Source organism: Mytilus galloprovincialis, chromosome 9 (assembly GCF_965363235.1).
Source record: "Mytilus galloprovincialis chromosome 9, xbMytGall1.hap1.1, whole genome shotgun sequence".
NCBI classification, from domain to species: Eukaryota; Metazoa; Mollusca; class Bivalvia; order Mytilida; family Mytilidae; genus Mytilus; species Mytilus galloprovincialis.
In genome coordinates, this window is record NC_134846.1 from 66,839,181 (window position 1) to 66,861,198 (window position 22,018).

The 22,018-nt window shown below is 32.0% G+C and overlaps 1 protein-coding gene across 1 annotated transcript; it reads left to right on the plus strand.

Annotated features, from left to right (window-relative positions):
- The first annotated feature begins 9,682 nt into the window (after nucleotides 1-9,682).
- LOC143045709 (cytochrome P450 2B4-like) lies at nucleotides 9,683-20,543 on the plus strand. Its single transcript, XM_076218425.1, has 4 exons — nucleotides 9,683-10,077; nucleotides 15,988-16,506; nucleotides 17,795-18,238; nucleotides 20,190-20,543. Exons 1-4 carry the CDS (start codon nucleotides 9,726-9,728, stop codon nucleotides 20,369-20,371), a joined length of 1,497 nt encoding a protein of 498 aa, XP_076074540.1. The 5' UTR covers nucleotides 9,683-9,725; the 3' UTR covers nucleotides 20,372-20,543.
- Nucleotides 20,544-22,018: the final 1,475 nt, after the last annotated feature.

Here is a 22,018-nt window from a genome sequence, read left to right on the forward strand (position 1 = left end):
TGAAATAAAGAATACCACAGATACCATTATGTCTTTACTTATATCTACAAATTGACAGTATTTAGTATGCAATTTAAGATAAACAAGTAACACGTTTTCAATACAAGGAAAACGCCTGTACCAATTCAGGAATATTAGATTGATTTTTTATTCATTAGATATATTTGAGGTTTTAACTTAGCCATTTTATAAGGACCTACCGTTTTGAATTTCCCTTGGAGTTCAGTATTTTTGTTATTTTACTTTGATCAGTTCTATGAACTTACCATCTCTCTGAAGCAAGCTACTAGTATAGCTTGCATATGGAATATATATCTCCTAAGTAAGAGGATATTACATCACTTGTGTTTAATTATGATACTTACAAGGATGCCAGTTATTGGCAATAATTGTCTAATGCCAATCGACAACGTATTCCATCAAGAGTTACACGTCGGGTAACACCTGTGAAGTTGGAACTGCTGACCCTTCGTTTATTTCCTTCACCCGATTTGTTCCATCTTTAGTTTGTTTTCTGTACAGTGTTAACGTATATTTGTTTTCGTCGTTTTTCTTTCTTAGGAAATACGACAGAAGATACCAACGGGACATCAAAACTCCTAAGTCGAAGAGTCAACAACATCGCCAAAAACGAAAGAATACGAAAACAATACATTTAAACCTGAACACTAGAATAAAACAAGAAAAAGTTACAGGTTCTCAAAAAGGATAAGCGGATCATGCTCTAATATTTTCACCCGTCATGATGATCATTATAAGTATACATTCGGTGAAAGGTCGCATTCGGGGATATTATAATAGGGGAAAGAGACTGTAACGACGATTGAATTAACCGTTGTCATCTGTGACACCGATATTCAATAACGGTCAACCAACTCTCGAAAATATTACCCAACCTTTATAAATTAGAACCATGCGTTCAGTATATCTTCTATGTTAGTAGCAATCCTCTATCAAGGAAATCATGATAGGAAACCCAAGCATCAACTGGGGTATACAAAGCTATATTTAGGCTCTGCTGGAATCTTTAAACATAGAAATTAAAGGTACATAATGGGGAAGCTGAACTAATCCCTTTTGTCGTAAAGTTTTAGGGTTCGTTTTTGTTCTACTTGTGGTTTATAAATTTTTGTAAATAAAGATATTCCTTATATTACGGAACATAGCCCATATTCTGTGTTGTTCATGTTTTTCTGAGGCTGCCTTTGACATCTTTACATTGATGTGGGAAGATGTTTTCAAAATATAGATTATTTCCGAAGAAAGTGTCTTAATAAGGTCGGAAATGTCATTATGCATTTACTTTGTCCGCTTAAATATTTCCCATCGTTATATGACACATATCCATTAAATGTTAATTGTTCTTTCATGTCTCGATTTTGATAATCCCCCTGCAAGAAAGTACTGTTATGACTGAGATATAGCATTCAAAAGCAATTTTATAGATTTAGACTGTCCTTGTTTTACTGTCGCGATTGCCTGAAACAACAACTGTACATTAATAATTAAGAACAAATTCTTAGTATTGCGTATTTGGAATCTGCAGTGAAGCTAGCAGGGGCATTTTTACATTGATGTCGTAACTAGAAGTTTTATAACCGTTTCCCTAATTAAACGTTTGTCATTTATTTCAAAAATAATGAATAAGAACTAGATGCAATTTAAATTGGATAGCTTCCGACTCATGTGTTGTTGAAAATAAAGGATAGCCCACTTAAGGTTATGTACTTTTTCATAAAATGCACTATAGTATTTAAAAGGTACTGTTATTGTTGTTTCTTTTGATTGTCAACGTTTTACAAAGAATTGAAAAAAAAAGTTTAATTTGTAACTGCCTAATTTTTCACTTAAAAAACCTTTTTGTCTGGTACAACTGCCCTTGTATCTATTAATATATATACCTTTTATTTATACGCTTATATTGTCTGTTTTGTTGTGTAAATTATTAAAGAAAATAGAAGTGAACAATAATGAAATAGAAAAAAACCACAAGGGAGTATCAATTATTATTGCGGATATTAATGAAAATCATATCAAAAAGATAAATATCAGAACAAGTGAAAAAAAAAATATCATAGCCTTTTAAAAAATAAGATTTCTATGAAAAAAACCCTATTCATAATAGATGTTTGTTTGACGATATCGTCCTTTTGTCTCTGATGGATGTTATCTTATTGGCAATCATACTGATGATAAGGCTGTGCAATTTATCCATTCTATATTTACTGGTATCGCTTGTATCCAAAGTAGTTTGATTATAACGATTCTGGTTTATATATCTTGACCATTTTCTAAAAAATTAGGCAAAAAAAACAACATTTTTGACAATCACGATATTTATTTTTTATTCAATTAATTCGATTCATTTCATTAGTTATATGAAACGCTTGTAACAAAATAGACAATACTTGGTCAGTTAACTCGACATACCAGATATTTTATCAAGAGGAACTCACATATTCTATGTTTTGTGAGGTTAAATATTGTTTATTTTAAAATATCTAATTCAATTCATATAAATCGGGAATGCGAGGAAGATCAATTAGTCTTTACTTGAAACTACAGTTCTATATTCGACAAGACTGAAAGGTTGATCATAATATAGTCTAAATTTAGTAGAGAAACGTCATGACTATGCCGAAAATACTACACGCCCTATATTGTACATATGTGTCAACGGTTTTTCAAGTTTCTTTGAAAAGTGCAAAGAAATGTGTATGAATTTAACTTCAAGCCGGTACTGCTGGCATATTAAGCAGCAGCTTCCATGTCGACACATCATGTCTCACTCTTATTCGTTTACCTGGACTGAAAGTTCAAATGGCTTTTGTATATAACCATAAACTAATAATCAGTTCTTATTATCCTATTACTTCGATTTGCTTTTAGAAATTTGGTGTTGTTAACACACATGTTTGGACTAAAACATAAACTATAAAAAATATCGATTAGAACGGTTATGACATTATAACATTACATACGTACGTACTAAATATTCTTTGTTCATAGTTTATAAAACAATGAAAACAATAAAGATTCACTTATGTGAATCGCTTTGTAAGTCTAACAAAAATCTAAACATTTGAAGAAGGTCAACTATTTATAATTTCATGTCATGTGGTATTTGTAAGGATTTTGAATATTGACCAAAAAATATCGGTAAGATTCTATATATATATATATATATATATATATATATATATATATATATATATATATATATATATATATATATATATATATATATATATATATATATATAAACAAATTCATGTTTTTTTTATAATTTCATAGTAACTTCGGCTTTAAAACATAAATAAAAGATAAATTTGAGAAATTGATAACACTTTTAACAGGCCATCAAAATTTGTTAATAAAACGGACGTCTTAAATGATTTAAACATAAAGACACAACTTAAGACTACACTATCAAGATTCATAAACAGACAGATATGTGTGTGCCAGGTTTACATCTTCAATGTTAGTTTTAACACACAAAAAAATTCCTTTAATTTCGAGCAGTGGAATTACAACAGGAATAAAAAACAACAACAACAAGCAATGGTCATCATTGTAGAAAAAAAGCCATACAATCATGCTAGTATGACCAACAACAAACACAGGTACAAACATACAACATTCAATAGTACCGTATCGAAGAATGTTCGCGTTCTATGAATGTAAGCACAAGAACATAATCGGTAATCCCTTATTTTTGATAGCTATTTTTCGCGCAAAATTTCAAACAGCAACGTCACGAATAGAACAGATAGACACAGACACAACCAATAATTCAATAATAATTATTATTTCAGGTTATTCATTTGTCCATGCAAGAAACATGACATCAGAAAACCAAAATTACGAGCGTCTGAATGGATTATTAAATCAATTAGTATATCCAACGTGTAAAAAGATTCTGGAAAACCATCTACGAGAAAATAGAGTGTCGTTCTACCAATTTTTAGATACAAATAAACATCGGATTGTGCACTGTTTTCGTGTCAATACAACGTGCTGTTCACTGCATGCTAACTGTACATATCCAATAAAGGCAACATTGACACACCGACAATGGAGCTTCCTGTATAAAGACGAAAAACAAATAGTTGCAGGAAGTCAGGTTGTATTTGTCAAGTTATAACAACATGCACAACATTTAGAAATCTTAATCTGAATGTTATTTGTTTCCTTATAATCGAATGCTCAATGATTACTGAGTTGAACATGGATGCATTGAAGAGAATAAATGAATTTAACCAAGAGATGCATGACATTAGAACAGGAATAGTTCCGTATGATGAATTTCAATCCAAATGAAATACCACTACAGACAGTTTAAAGGTCCTAGGTGTTACTCAGCAGCAGATAGATAGAATAAAGAATTTGAGAGTAACTGCACCTACTGATTTAGATGGCCAGGTAATATTCTGAAAGCGTTTTCCACAAAAGAAAGAGGTCGTTGTAAATTTTAATACCTTAATACAATAGGATACTAAAGATAACGCCATTCGTTTCTGCTATGTTCTTCGTACCTTAACAGTCCATTGCGAAGAAGTGACAAAAATCGGGTTAAAAAAGTCAGTTTTGACAAGAAAATACTGCAACATAAAAAAAAATTGAGAAAGGAAATCGGGAATGTGTCAAAGCGACAACAACTCGACCATAGAGCAGACAACAGCCGAAGGCCACCAATGGGTCTTCAATGTAGCGAGAAACTTCCGCACCAGGAGGCGTCCTTCAGCTGGCGCTTAAAAATATGTATACTAGTTCAGTGATAATGGACGCCATACTAAACTCCGAATTATACACAAGAAACTAATATGTATAAAACACCTTTCAGCACCGATACTAGATGCTTATAACATTTAATGATAATATGAGTAACTAATAACTTAAAGTTTTAAAGCTATTTGTAAACAGACACATTTTACGAAAAGGTGAATGGCACACTTCGGCAGTAGACTCGACAACCCAACCACTAGAATGTGTAATGCAGTTACGATCAATATATATCTACAGCTTATTCAGACATCCCTTCTTAAGCTTTGGACTGTGAACTATGTAGGCCTCAAGCATCACCAAGGACACATTTATTGTCCAAATGCCCATCTAGTGTAGAAAAACTGGTACTAAAATGTGTTACCTGCAAAAGATGAAATTAATCAATATTGAAGATATAAGAGCTTATATTAAATACCTGATGATGATTCTTTTTGTTATGACCTTGTTAATAAAATGTGAACTTTTTATAAAATATATGTTAAATCAATAAATTTCAATCCTGGTATCTATGATGAATTTATTCATATATGTAATTATAATTACATGACGGAGATTCTGCGGTGTACTAAACATGAAAGTGTGATTGCGTGAGCATGGCATCGTTTCCTGTAGAAACATATCGTTTTAATTTTTTTTTAAAGGAAAACATAGTATAACAATAAGGTGTTGGGTGATTGTCAATGAGACCTGATGGACAAGGATGTTATCATCTACAGGTTATCATACGGCCTTCAACAATTATCAAACCAAACAGTAGAAGACACTACATGTATGCACACTATTTATATTTTTAATAATTTTATAGTTCAAAGATTTATTCATCTGTTTAAATGGAATTAAGTTTTGATACTTGGATGTCTAATTGTTTTACTATTTCAAATTAGATTAACTCATTTTTCCAGTCATGGATTTTACGTCTTCATACTTAAATTAAGGTTTTTTTTCTGGTCAAAATTAAGAATATGACTCTTACCCATTTCTTTAACATTTCATTTTTTTGCAAGGATGCAGGAATTCATGTTTTAAATGTTGTATAATTCTAATAAGTATGCTAGTTGTATCCTTCATAATAATTCTGAAGCAAGCGGTTGATATGAAAATGAAATGGCATGTAAAATTAAAACTTACAAATCTCGTATATGTATTCATGTATATCAGAGGTGAAAGGTAATGAAACAATTTCGTTAAGATACACACGAATATTACCGAGACGAATTTGAAATCAAGCAATGATTCGTCGCTCAGGCATGAAATCAGAACGATTGTTGATACATGGATGTTCTGTTTTCTGTTCCTTTTTGGTTTTGGTTAAATAATCAATGTGGCGTCAATGTCAGCGAAATAGTAAACATTATTTTTGAGATACCATTTGCAGTCCGCCTCGGGGTGCGGGATTTTTTAACAGCTTGGACGGCCTATTGGTGGCCTTGGTCTGTTTTATCTTGCTAGTAGGTCGGTTTATTACCTGTTCGACACATTGTCCGTTCCCATTTTCTATTCCAATCATCGTAACCACAATCCCGTCCTCCATTTCCCCTGAATGTGACCTACCTGATTAGACGTATCAAAGGGTTTGTACTTACATGAGCAACATTTTTTTCTTAAAATTTGCTGTATAAAGTCAGGAAAATGGTCATTTTCATATTATAGTTCGTTTGTGTGTTTGTTACATTTTACTGTTGTGTTTCTGTTGTGTCGTAGTTCTCCTCTTATATTTGATGTGTCTCTCAGTTTTAGTTTGAAATCCGGATTTGTTATTTTAAGCATATTTATTTATAGTGGATTGGGAAACAAGTTCTGCAACTTATATTAATCCCTTTCCACTTTGCGGGTGCTAGTGCTGCCTTGTAGCGGCATTAGTCTACTCTCTTTCGAAATCTACATGGGCGTCTTTAACATGCAAGAGATATGGCTCTCTCTTAACACGGGTCAGCCATTTATCTTCCTCTTCCGACGGAATATCATCGTTTCCTCAAGACCATACTCGCAGATGGTGTCAAGAGAGATCCGAAAATTGAGTCCGGATTTGTTGTTTTCTCAATCGATTTATGAATTTTGAACAGCGGTATACTACTGTTGCCCTTAGTTGTTGTGATAGTATTGCTCAATATCTAGTGTTATATGTTCTGTACCAAGTCAGAAATAAAACAATTGTTGTCCATTCGTTTGATGTAATTGACTTTTTGATTTAGCCATTTTAATAGGGATTCTCTGTTTTTAATTTTCCTCGGAGTTCAGTATTTTTGTAATTTTACTTTATATATAATTTTACATTAATTTATTATCGGATAAAATGCTTAGAATATTATCTAATTTGATAGCAGTTTTACAGAATGTCCTTTGTAATATATGGGATTATTAACTTTTAAAGACCGTTCGGTGTTCTATTGTTGTTGAACATCTTTGACCTTTGGTAACTTGGGGGATGTTTCATTGATATTATCCGAAATTTAATGATACATTATAGTATATAAAAGTGTAATACACAATTTTTCAATCTATTATAGGATTAAATGCATAGAATGTAAATAAAAACCTGACGTTGCAATTTCCTTAACTTACATACTTACAGCTATCAATAATTGTTGGTATTCCGTTGGGTATTGTAATGGCTGTCGTTCAAACATGTAAGTTAACATACAAAATATAAACCTCACAGTCAAAAATTGAGTACTATTTTTTTTTATAACAGTTTGATATATGATTTTTTACGTTAATTAAATGGTTATTTTCGTTTTTTTTTTTTTTGCTTTAAATTTTAGAATTAGGTTGACCAAAATGGGGCATTGTTTACCCAAAATAGTTCAGTTGTTAATTTTTCACCTCATTCCTCACCAGTAAGTTGCCTGCATCTTATATGGGTATGAATGAGTTGAGGATACATAATATCACAATTCTTTTTATCTATAAAGGCACTTACAATACTTGTTTTCGAGAACAAAAAATGCTTGTATATTTTACAACGTAAAACGACAATTTAAAAAGATTGTCAGATATCTCCACAGTACTGCGTAGAGATAATTACAATTTCAGCTTATAAACTATTTGAAATTAATCCCTTCTTTATGAAGTGAATTCCTTAATTGTTAAAAGTGCTTACTGTAATACAATTCCTTATTTCGAATTTAGTGTTACTCTCCTTCTTGATTTATTTCGAATGATGAACAACGTATTTGATTTTTTAATCGTTGTTAAAAGATAGAAAGAAAGAGCACTGATCACTATCGTAAAACAGAAACAGTGGACTTGTTAAAACACGACTAGAGCATGGAAGACTTAAGAACACCATTATTTATTATTGCTTTTATTCGTGACAAAAAAAGATGTAAACAATACATTATATAGAAAATGCAGTTTCATATAGAATTCAGAATATCTGTATACACTGTAATAAAAATTGTCATTTTTGGTTTGAAAATAAAACATCAAGACTATCTCATGAACAAGAAGAAAAAAACAGGAATTTCTATAATTTGAAAAAAAATTAATAATTTTAAACAGTGATGGTCATTTACATATATGCAATGCAAAAATATGTATATTTTTGTCTGTAGAACTAGCTAAACAAGATTTTTTTTATTTGATACAAAGATACATTCTTTACATTGAAAACAGTGATGAATAATACTCATTAAGACAATAAGCAGGTCTGCTATATTTACAAGTAATGCTAAAATCACGTTACATATATATAAAGACATTCAAGATGCCATTTTACCGCGGTATCACAGATAGTAACTGAAGATGTCTTGCCGCTGAGACAATATTTTTTTTTATATCATATGCTTTTATAGAGCTCTGGGTGTCATTAATTCATATTAAAGCTCGAAGCCAACTGAAGTCCGCCTCCAGTTGCGTTTTTTTTCTGTGTTGCCTTTGGTGGCCTGTGAGTGTTTTCTGCTCTTGGGTTGGGTTGTTGACTCTTTAACTCAATCCCCGTTCTCTATTGTATTGTTATTTCTTTTCATTTCACATCCATGCTCTGATTCAGCTTAAAGAATTGAAAAGCTCAAAATACCTATTTTATTATAGACTAAATATCTCTTGTTATACATCGTAGTTCATCAACCGATATGTATTTTTTGTGTGTAATCTTAATAATTGTTCAATTGTCTTTAATATGCAAACTGTATTAGTGAGGCATTCTAATTGCAAACTTCGTACTATCCAGATACACAAAACGGCTTGATACCTCGGAAATTGACATGACTTATCGTCGAGAAAAAAACAATATGGCAACGGTTGTTACCGGTAAGTTTTTTGTTATTGTTGTTCTGTCTTTTATACTTATTTGCTATGTTCATCAAGCGTATGCTTTATATAAAAATTTTGATATAAGCGTCACTGATGAGTCTTCTGTAGAAACTTTTAGAATACATTTGTATTAACGTTTTTTGTGGTTCCTGTTGCACGAAATTTGCAGACACCACAACAATTTTTATTTCTCCCACACTGAAAAGTTGACGTGCTGCCATTGGTCAAGAAACACTGTATACATATATTCTATTTGAATCTGCCAAAATGAAAAAAAAAGGATCTTTACAATTGGCTAGCGAAAATAAGAACAGATTTGATATTTAGAACTTTTGATTGAACTGACCATCAATATGTCCATATGAAACTTGGTATTGTTAGTATTTTGTGCCCTAATAATATAGGAGTCTTGAAATAATGATAACAATCATGTTAACTAAATTAACATTTAAAAAAACAACAGATTCTGCCAACATATCATTTGAAATGTTCATGTAAACTCGTCTTTGGTCGAAGATCTTATGCTTCAATGCCAAAAGGAAGGATATAAACCAAAAACATTTAGTACAATAAGTTGATCGTATAATCGTACATTATCATGTAACAAATGTTAATAACATTTTAAAACAAATTTTATCTTATCAGTGTCAAGGTCAGTATACCTGTCTCATTTTGCATAAAATAAGATGGATTTTTCTCTTTTCACTGATGCATCGTCAATTTTGTTTCTTGTTTTGTTCGGTCTTATAACGTATACACTAATAAAGCAATGTCGTCGTCCGTCTGGAATGCCTCCCGGGCCTCGTCTCTGGCCAGTCGTTGGAAACATGCTGTCCATCACAGGAAAACAAAATTTGATTGAAGCTTTCCGTGAATTACGACAACAGTATGGTGATATATACAGTTTGAAGTTGGGGTCGAGTTGGATAGTAGTTATAAATGGATACGAGAATTTAAAGGATGCTTTAGTGAAACAAGGTGACATGTTCAGTGATAGACCAGACAATTTCTTTTTCACAAGGCTATTACAACATCAAGGTAAACAGATTATGCAAATACGCGACCGGATCTTGTGTTATTTTTGTACATTACAGTATAAAATTAAGTATATGTATATATGTCAATGAGATTGTAGCAAAGTGACACACACATACATACACAAACACAAAAGTTACCTAGACAAAGTGATGCCCTTGCACTCTTCTCTGAAGTAACTGTATTATAACAAAGTCAATGTAGGACTTTCTTTGAGAATTTATGGTGGGAGACAAAATTGATTCACCCGCAGATGTAAAGTGTTATTTTACAATAACTTTATCATTTAACCGCTTATACCCCAATATGTCAACTATCTCCCAAAAGAGCAAACAATAATAAAATTCAAATCCTGACCACATGCACATCTTCAATATGTGTACAATAGCCAGCAAAGTGAAACCTTTCTAGCATTAAAACTGTAAGAGGAGTTATCTGGAAACGATCCTCTTATGTAAGTAAATATTCCAAAAAGTGACAAAGTTCAACTATCTCTCAAAGAGCGAATATTAACAAAAATCAAAATCCTGAACACATGCACACCGTCGATATACATGTACAAACAGCAGCAAAGTGAAAATTTCCTAGGATTCAAACTTTAGGATATGTTAAGCTTAATAACTATACATCAATATTGGGACGGACAGACGGACAGGGGTAAAACAATATGCCCTCCACCTTTGAGTTGCAAGGGCATAAAACAAAGACCAGAGGCCCACAAACATTACTGAACAGTAGATCTAATGTCTTTACAGTATACCAAGGTCATACTCTCTCAAAGACTTAACATTGTGGGATAACTATATTAGGAACAACAGGTTGAAATGATGTTTGACATATTATTGTCAAATTTTGGGGTTTAATTAATCATGGTAAAGAAAGCTAGAATTTTCAGTCTTAAAAAATTATAACTATTTCAAAGCAACTTGGATTTTCATCAAAATCCACTGCTATCTTCATTATTTATTTATCTTACAAAAAACAAATTATTTTGTTTATGGCTTTAAATTTAAATATTTGAATTATAGGCATCTATCTGAATTTTGTCAAAACTGAACATTTGAGCCTTTTCCTACCTATAAACTAAGTCCCTAAACTTGACGGCAATACATCAAAATACAAAACAACCTGGTATTTTGTAAGATAAATATATAAAAAAGATAGCTGAAAAGTGCAATGAAAATCCAAGTTGATTTGAAAAAAGTTATAAAATTTAAAAAATGACAACTTTGTTTTGTTAAAACTAGAATAGTCATCGCATACAAAAAGCACTTTAATAATGTGTAATTACATCAGTATATGTGTGTTTTACAGGTAAAAAGAAAGCCCTACTTTTCTTAAACTCTTGTATTATTTATCTAGTGAATTCAAAAGGCCTTGCGATTTAAGTTTACCAGGATGTTGCAATTTTGAATGAACATTATTTAGAATTGAATACACTCTGGTACGTGTGATCTATTTAATGAGTTTGATCCATGCAGGAGGTATTGCTTTATACCTCACACCAGAAGAAGAACAATTTTGATAATTTCTTTAACCTTTTTGAACCTAGATAATTCAATCCTTAAATTTGACAGCAATACACCAACATACATAACAACATGGGATTCAGTAAGATCAGTATATAACTGAGATAGCTGTATAGTTTGATGAAAATCAAAGTTAATTTGAAAAAGTAATAAAAAAATTTAAGTGTACTATCTGAATTTAATATTAACATAAATTCTAGCTTTTTTTTACCTTGATTAATTTAAAAAAAACTTAAATTTGACAGCAATATACCAAACAACACAACAACTTGGAATTCAGTAAGGTCAATATATAACTGAGATAGCTGTACAGTTTGCTGAAAATCCAAGTTAATTTGAAAAAGTAATAAAAAAATTTGTAAAAAGAATGTACTATCTAAATTTAGTCCGAATTGCAAATTCTAGCTTTTTTATCTACATTTATTTAATCCTTAAATTTTACAGAAATTCACCAAACTACAAAACGACATGGGATTCAGTAAGATCAATATATAACTGAGATAGCTATATAGTTTGATGAAATTTCATTTATAGCCATGGCGTTGTCAGTTTGTTTTTGATTTATGAGTTTGACTGTCAGTTTGGTATCTTTCGTCCCTCTTTTAAATTGTGTGCTTGATTTTACTTGTCGAGCACAACGTCTGGCATTTCAGACTCTGAGTAGTTTCAGTGTAAAAGGGTACCATCAGCTCAGTGGTTAGAACTTCGATACCGACATGATTAATAACAAAACTAATTCTTATACATTCTATTAAGCTTTGACCATTCCTAATTAAGGTATATCCAGAAAAGCACTTCAAACGAATGAAGTTATTTAACGTATTGTTTTCATGTTGGGTATTCTAAATTAGCAAGTGTAAAAAGGGACAACGATTGATTTTAACGTTGATTTCGATAAGAGTGTGATGAAGTGGATTCATTTCGTATGCATATTCAGAAAGATCAGGAATTATTACAAAGAATTCATCGTCAAAATAACTGCTAGCATCATACACGTAACCATAATAGTAAACAGAGTTTTCTTACAGATAAAAACGTTATTGTGCGAATTATCATCCTATATCTGTATCGTTATATCTTTCAAACTTCATGGACGAGGACAAGATTTCAGATCATTATTAATTAGACTTTACTTATATGTAATAACCAACGTTTGAATAACATTATCTCATGTCAGTAAATATGTAATTTGTTTGATTGATTGTGTTTCTATGTCAACAGTTGTTACACCGAGACATGTTAATCGGGTAATACTAGTTTCAGAAATGGAGGAAATTGCAAAAGAGGATCGTTTAGACTCGATAATGTCAATTGATGACTTGCAATTTATATATGAATTCAGTGATTATCTGAATTTTTTATTTGAAACGATAAGAGCGATGAAGTAGAACTTAACTTATATTCTTTTTTGACAGCATTAAAACATAAAAAAAAATAATACAAAATTAATGTTATTAACAATTATTTTTTTTTAAATCTGACCTATCATCCTTTGTAGACTAATGGACTTGTTTCTCTCTTATTCTTGTTTGCATGTTATTTGTGTTAAAAATCATAATCATATTCTATTGTCTTTGTCTGTATCTTGATTGATATGCTTTTTATAATGATTAATAAAGAGTTTATAACTTTTAATTTTCACTGCATCACAAAAGCATCAAATTTACGTAAATATCACATTTTCTGAAAAAGATGCTTAGGGGCTGATACGAAAAATTTATCAATTGCTTCCACTTATGTTCGCATGCCTTTCCGCCTTTTACGTCGTGAAGTTTGGTTATATGCTAGAGGAGGATGTGGTCTTTGTAGTTGAAATGCAGTAAATGGAGTTAATAATGTAGAAGAGTAATTTAGCCATATAGTAATTGAAAAGCCTTGGTTAAATCGTTACTCACTGGATTGTAACTTTTACTAGAATACACGTTAGTCACGGTCATTGCATTTTGCTGTTAACGAGTATTGTTGCTTTTTGGCTTTGTAGCAAATCTTTTACCTTTTTTTCCATTTTTGTTTTAATCATTGAATGATATTCACAATTTATACAGGAAAATGCCATCAACTGTCTTGCAGACAGTTATGTCAAATATCATCTATTAATATCGTTTAAAGTATAATTTGTATCTATATTCTTTTCAAATATTCAACCTATCTTCCTGTCTATAATGGTGTCATTGCAATCTAACATTGGTCTTATGATATTGCGTAGGACAGCTTTGATTAAAATGCCCCATATGTTCAGAACACAGTCAAGGACTTAAGTTCAGGTACAGTAAGTCAACCTGATTAAAAATATTAAAATAGAATTTGTACATACATAGTGTTGACACAGATTGTAAGCCCATTTATGAATTTTGAATTTTAATCTGTTTATCTCATCATATTTAATCTACACCACTTTTCTATATCTACGTATCTACATGTATTAAAGTAAAATCACAAAAATACTAAACTCCAAGGAAAATTCAAAACGGCAAGTCCTTAATCAAATGGTAAAATCAAAATCACAAACACATCACACGATATGTTTTGTTATCCGCGAAGGGACAGTTGTCTCAATTTCCCCCGAAATGTTTAATTGACCCATAAGTCGTAGTACGGTTTCATATAAAAGTTGAATATAAAATAGTAATGAAGACGTTATTGTATATATAATAGAATAACAAGGACTATTCATCTTTGAAATGTCAAAACCTTTGTTGAATGTTGAAACTATGATGGTTTACGTGTAATCGTTTTCAGAATGAATATAAAAGGGTTGTAGATAGATATCAATATGCCGATTATCAAAGACAAACGTATAATGCTCTCAGTATTGCATTGGTTCATGTTTCCACCAGGAACCAGGTTCTCTTAGAGGAAACATGTTAAGACATTAAAGAATTCACGGAAATGTTGTAGATTGATAAAAGAGGGACAAAAGATACCAAAGGGACAGTCAAACTCATAAATCGAAAATAAACTGACAACGCCATGGCTAAAAATGAAAAATAGACAAACAGACAAACAATAGTACACATGACACAACATAGAAAACTAAAGAATAAGCAACACAAACCCCACCAAAAACTAGGGGTGATCTCAGGTGCTCCGGAAAGATTAGCAGATCCTGCTCCACATGTGGCACTAGTCGTGTTGCTTATGTGAAAACAAATTCGGTAAATAGTCAAATTCCGATAAACGATTCCCAAAACCCTATTAATTACAAGTACATTTACAATTACTTCTGTGTTGACATGAATTATCATTGATATGGTCATATTTATAAATTAACTGTTTGCAAAATGTGGAATTTTTGAAATACTAAGGCTTTTCTATCTCAGGTGTGGATAACCTTAGCCGTATTTGGCAAAACTTTTAAGAATTTCGGTCCTTAATGCTTTTCAACTTCGTGCTTTATTTTGGCCTTATTAACTATTTTTGGATTCGAGCGTCACTGATGAGTATTTTGTAGACGAAACGCGCGTCTGGTGTAAGTACAAAATTTAATACTGGTTTATATGATGAGTTTATTGTAACACAATATGCCAATCACCACATGAACCTTTTCCAAAATATACAAATAAGACGAGGGGGTTACATTGCTAATCACCAGAGAAAAAAGATGATGTAAACAAGTTAGGGCATTGTACATATGTTGTATACTTTTCCATAAAGACAATCTTATTGGAACTCTACATTGTTGTGTGGCTCCTTATATATATTGAAAATAACTCTGCAGTTATAACAATGTTTCTTGATTCACAATAGATTGGTGTACATCCTGGTGAAATAGTCTTAAAGCACACCGCTTTATGAGCCAAAAATATACTAATTCTTCTAAAAACATTTCTTTAACCTTTTTAGTTTTAGGGGCAAAATAATATTTTCATCAATATAAGATCCCGTCAACCTACACTGCAGAGCTTTTAACTACTTAAAAAAAATGCCCTATCAATACGTTTACAAGACAGATCTGCAACAGTTTTACGTTTATTTATTGTTCTCATAGGGTTTTGTCTGGTGCTTGGTCCGTTTATGTGTGTGTGTCTGTTACATTTTAATGTTGTGTCGTTGTTCTCCTCTTATATTTAATGCGTTTCCCTCAGTTTTAGTTTGTTACCCCGATTTTGTTTTTTGTCCATAGATTTATGAGTTTTGAACAGCAGTATACTACTGTTGCCTTAAATTACCCTAGTAACAAAATCTAATTAATCGATGGACAATGTTTTGTTACCTATCACAATATATTCAAAGACGATTAAAATGTTTTGCTTTAGTAAGTATAAAAATAAAGAGACGTGGTATGATATCAGTACACATGTAACATACAATGGATATCGTGTAAAGACGTCATTGACGGTTCGAGAAAAATATGACCTTGTGCAATGATTTTATTTTGTTTCAGGAATTATTGGATCTAGTGGTCTTTTGTGGAAAGAAAGCAGGTTTTTTACTCAAAAGACACTGAAGGATTTCGGATTTGGAAAACGCAGTCTGCAGGACAAAATCCTTGAAGAAGTGACAATTCTATTAAAAACAATTGAAAACACAAAAGGCGAAATCTTTACATTGAAACCACTTATTCAAGGTGTTTTTTCTAACATTGTAACATCTATTGTGTTCAATCGTCGTTTTGATTATGATGACCCACAAATGATGAAAATCAGAGATATGCTACACGAGCATCTAACAGACTCCGAATTTTCTGGAATATTAGACGCGATACCAGTTTTGGAATCATTCCCTGGAGATCTTTTCCATGCTAAAAGATTATTGGACGTCGAAAGAAAGTTAGACGCATTTGTCCAGAAATGTCTTGATGAGCATAAGCAAACATTTGATGAAAATAATCTAGTCGATTATGCTGATGCTTATTTATCTGAGATAAAGAAGCGACAAAACGAAAAAGACTCTGTATACTCAGGTAAGAATTGTTCTTTCATTTTTTTTAAGTTGTATTAGATTTTCAATTTTTTTCTTAAAGTGAGTGGTGAACATACAACGAGGAAAACTAGTTTCACTCATAGTGTCAACTCGTAAACGTTGTCATGGAACATAATGAATAATATATTTTTGCGAAAAACTAAGGATTTTCTTATCCCAGGAAAAGATTACCTTAGCCGTATTTGACACAACTTTTTGGAATTTTGTGTCCTCAATGCTCTTCAACTTTTCACTTGTTTGGCTTTATAACTTTTTTGATCGGAGCATCACCGATGAGTCTTATTTAGACGAAACGCGCGTCTGTCGTAATAAATTATAATCATGGTACCTTTGCGAATTCTTGACTCTTTGACTAAAAAAAAATTCAACGCAACCATATAACATTTAATCTTTTATCTTCTTAATTCAAATGTGCGATTTGTAATTCATATTTACGACATAAGTGTCTTAAATCGAGGTATGTGCAACTTTAAAATTCATACTTGACAATAGTTTACATAAAAGATGTAATAAAAACTATTAATCTTTGATTTAGTATAGTAGTAACCAAACTCTGACAAAAATTCTTATGAATGCAAACCATTCCGCCTAAAACATTGAAAAAATGCAAATTATTTCATATTATGGCTACTTAATTTCCAACTCATTGTTTTGGCAATTCCTTATAGAAAGGGATTATAGACTCTGCTATTGAATAGTACTATATGCAACACAACGTTTCATGTGGTCATGCCCAAACGAATATGATCCATAAACTCATATCATCGTAAAGATTTATACATAAATAAACATTTTTTTACCAATAATCCGTTCCGTAGAAAAAAAACCACACAGCCTTACTTATATTTAATTTTGGTTTTGATTTAATGTCATTTACATTTTTACATTTAAAAGAAACAGTTATAGTTTGGTTAAATATAAAATAGTATGACATGAGTTGTCAGAAGTTCAACGAAACCACACGTAGCTGTGTTATTGCAAACTTTATTTGAAATTTTATAGTTGTTTTGTAAATATCCTTGGTAGTCAATAAAAATGTTTAAAACCTAAGTGGCGCACTTATTTATACTTCTTTTATTTTATTGTGTGTAAAAATGTTTTTGACTCACGTTATGATTCGAATATGATAATGTTCAAGAGATAGCTCATAGCTCTAAGAATTTGTTAAACTTTATACTTACGATCTTTTTATTATGCGTGTTACAACTTTCTAAACTATGAAAGAAGACCTACGTTTAAAAATATTTCTGTACTTTTCTTATTTGTAGAACGACAGCTTGTAAGAATATGCCGTGATTTTTTGTTGGCAGGAACTGACACTACCGCCACAAACACACGATGGGCAATTCTCCATCTTATTTGCAAACCTGAAATACAGGAAAGAATGTTTCTGGAAATTCAAGACGTTATTGGACTAGAACGCCCTCCTGATATGAATGACAGATTGAATATGCCTTACTGTGACGCTGTTTGCAACGAAACCATGCGGGTATCGAATGTGGGACCATTGTCTGCTCCAAGGTCTTCTCGGGTTGATGTTAAATTCCACGGGTATAAAATCCCCGCTGAGACAGTTATCTACCCAAGTTTGGATTCTGTACTTTTTGATGAGAACATTTATCCTGATCCAGAAGATTTTATACCAGATAGATTCTTAGAGGGATCTAAAATATCTACATCGATGACCAAATTGAATGTACCGTTTTCGCTAGGTATGTAAAAGAAAAAGTAGAAGGCATATAACACTCTTCAATTTTTCGCTGTGTTGACACACTGGTAGCGTTTTAGCTGCTTTTTAGTCGGTGTGTTTTCTCCTTGACGCATTCTTCGATTCCATTCTTAATCTTATTGGTTACTGCGAAAAATCTTACTGTATTCTACTTAGCTTTAATTGTATGTTTTAACATACTCATAGCTATAAACAACAACAGTAACCAAACCACAAACACAACAGTAAATCATAAAACGACAAAACATATCAGAAAATGTGGTATGGGTGCAAATAAAAAACTCTGCCTGCATACATGACTTGTATAGATTCTGAAAATGTAAATCGCCACATGATAAAACAATAACGAAAAACAAACCATGAGAAATAAAATTGAGAATAGATATGGCAAATGTGTCAAAGAGACAACAACCCGACCATAGAACAGGCAACAGCAGAAGGTTACCAACAGGTCTTCAATGCAGCGAACAATTCCCGCACCCGGGGGCGTTCTTCAGCTGGCCCCTAAACAAATATATATACCATTTCAATGATAATGAACGCCATACTAAACTCCAAATTGTACACAAGAGACTAAAATTAGAAATAATACAAGACTAACAAAGGCCAGAGGCTCCTGAATTGGGACAGGCGCAAAAAATGCGGCGGGGTTCAACATGTTTATGAGATCTTAATCCTCCCCCTATACCTCTAGCCAATGTAGAAAAGTAAACGCATAACAACACGCACATTAAAATTCAGTTCAAGAGAAGTCCGAGTCCGATGTCAGAAGATGTAACCAACGAAAATAAACAAAATGACAATTACACATAAATAACAACAGACTACTAGCAGTTAACTGACATGCCAGCTCCAGACTTGGATTAAACTGATTGAAAGATTATGTCTTCATCATATGAATATCAGGCACAATCTTTCCCGTTAGGGGTTAACTATCTTACCATCATAACATATATGAGCAGAAAATAACCCGTGTCATGCCAACCACTGGTTTTTAAATAAATGTGTTTAGTTCCGATGCAAAGACCCTATAAGTGAATCAATATTAACGCCAAAATATGCAATCTTTAATGACCTGACAACAGTATCGTAACTATATCCCTTCTTAATAAGTTTATTAAAAGGTTTTGTAAGCTGCTGAGGTGAATACTGACATTTTTGTGCTTTATAAAGAATATTTCCATAAAAGATTGGATGTGAAATACGTGAACGTATAAAAAGTCTGCATGTTGAGCTATATTTACGAATGATGTCCTTATACCGATGATAAAATTTAGTAAATGTGTTGACTAGTTTGTGATATCGAAAACCCTGCTGTAATAATTTTTCAGTAATACATAAATTTCTCTCGTTAAAATCTAAAACGTTGTTACATACACGAGCGAATCGTATGTATCGAAAGTCGAATAATATGTGTTAAATCTTGATATTTTATTGATATAACCATGAGGAATCGCATATTAATGGTTTCAAGAGACAACGATCCTTTTTAACGCATTGGAATTGTTGGGAATACAATAAAGAGGGTACTTGTGATATTCAAAATACACGAAAAGTATGGAAAGGAAATGACGGTATAGATTTAGTAGAAATCATGCCATGCCATATAAGCTTAGGTTAATTCAATATAATTTTATTCAGTAATGTTTAGGGCTCTTTATAGCTTACTTTTCGGTGTGAGCCAAGGCTTCGTGTTGAAGACCGTATTTTTACCTATAATGGTTCTTCTTTTGTCCGAGAAACATATTTAATGCAAAACCAGTGTACATTACATTAAACTAATTGTAAACGTGTTTAAACTAAATCAATGTTGATTTTGTACTGTGATATGTATCCAGTGAGACCGGATGAATATTTGTTCTAGCAACTACATATGCTAAGGAATATTGCTTGTCATATTGGTAATATTTTATATTGTATATTACTTATTCTAGGCAAAAGAAGCTGCCCTGGAGAAGTGTTGGCCCGGCAAGAGTTATTTTTAACCATCGTTTCCCTTGTGAGAAAGTTTAAATTTTTGCCACCTGATGGATCGGGACCACCCGCTAAGAAAAGAATGTTTGGAGTTATCTTCTTTCCTGCAGAATACAAACTCAGAGCAAAATTAAGGAACTGAAGTGTTTCAATTACTCTTGGCAATTGCCTCCCTTTTTGATTCATTTGACTATGATTGTGATCATATTTATTGCAATTTGATAGAAACAAACTGAAATGTCAAATGTTGTTTCAAGTTTAAAAAAAAATGTTTACTTGTTTCTTGATTGACGAAATAAAGATATTGAGAAATATGTCAATTTCCTTATTTTTGAACAATGTTCTTTCGGTGGCGCAATTCAAAGGACAAGGTACGATAAGGCCTGCCTTTTGCCCCCTATTTTCTCATTTTTCAAATTTTGTTTTGGAAAGCTATTTATTACGTTAAAATAATCCCGTAAGTTTGAAATTTGTTTGAATGAACTTCAAAACCATAAATTTCAAAAAATGGGTGAGTTGAGGGGGGTAAAAGAGCATAAAAAATGCCAAAAGTAGGAAAAATAACGATTTTTGGCCATTGTTTCTTAAAATTTAATAGCGTGCGCCTACGTGATTATGGCGATTTAGACAGCAAAAACAGTTCTCATGACTTTGGAATAAAAAAATCCTGGGTCACGATGGCGCAGGCACTTAAAAACTAAAAAATAGTTGTACTGAACACCTGCAAAGTGAAAAATAATTACATTATTTGAATAATAACAGAAAGTTTACCCCCTCATATCACCCGGTTGCAAAAAATAGTGATTTTAAAGTTCATCCAAACAAACTTCAAACCTCAGGGAATATTTTAACATAATAAGTAGCTTTCCAAAACATATTTTGAAAAATGAGAAAATAGGGAAGGGGGGGGGGGGGCAAAAACGGGCCTTATCTTGTCATCTGCTCAATGGTCGAGCTGTCCTAATCTGTTTTAATTGTATAACCGTTCAAAAGTTTTTTCTAGTGTAACACTGTCAGTAAAAGTTCTTGAGCTGCTCACAAGAATGCTAGTATACTAAGTGTTCTTCTGGTAAAGTGGAAGTAATTTACAGTTGTCATCCTGATTTATTTCCAAGTTATGCAATATTTGTGACGTGAATGACTGCAGATTTACCTCTCACTTTGTAACAATGAGCACGTCCTTAAAGAATGCAACATATCATTGTATTGTTCCTTGCTATAAACAACACCATTGGTGGAGAAGAATTATTTACCGCTGGATAACTTGGCTTTTCACCTAAACTGGTTCATAATGCTTTTGGTTTTTGGTTTTTGCTTTAACTTTAGTTTTCATTGGAATTTTTGTATTTTGGAATTCGATGTACTTGTTGTTTCTACCGGTAAAATTCTGTCTATGATTTGTTCTATAAATTGTGGTTTTGTAGCAGACTTCAACAGTGGTTAAGTTTTAACGTAAAATTCACACCACTGGGGGTAAATGAATAGATTGAAATCATAGGAGTTTATTTAATTGGCCATAAATGTCTAATATCAATGAATTTCATTAAGAGTTACACGTCGGATAACACTTGTGCAGCTATACCCTTCGTTTATTTGGTTGATCAGACTTCCTCTATCTTTAGTTTTCTGTATAGTGTTTTGTAAGCTATGGTAAGGCTTTCGTCTTATTTTCTTTATTAAACAAAGGCGAAAAATATTTTAAACTCATAATTCGAAGAGTAACTGTCAACTACATGGCAATAACAAAAGAGGACGAAAACAATCAATCTCCTCAAAACATTTTATTTGA

Excerpts from the sequence above, each read along its gene's own strand:
- LOC143045709 (XM_076218425.1), top strand. The coding sequence starts at position 9,726 with ATGGATTTTTCTCTTTTCACTGATGCATCGTCAATTTTGTTTCTTGTT. Across the intron at positions 16,507-17,794 it reads AAAAGACTCTGTATACTCAG|AACGACAGCTTGTAAGAATA; the intron begins GTAAGAATTGTT and ends TCTTATTTGTAG. Across the intron at positions 18,239-20,189 it reads GAATGTACCGTTTTCGCTAG|GCAAAAGAAGCTGCCCTGGA; the intron begins GTATGTAAAAGA and ends TACTTATTCTAG.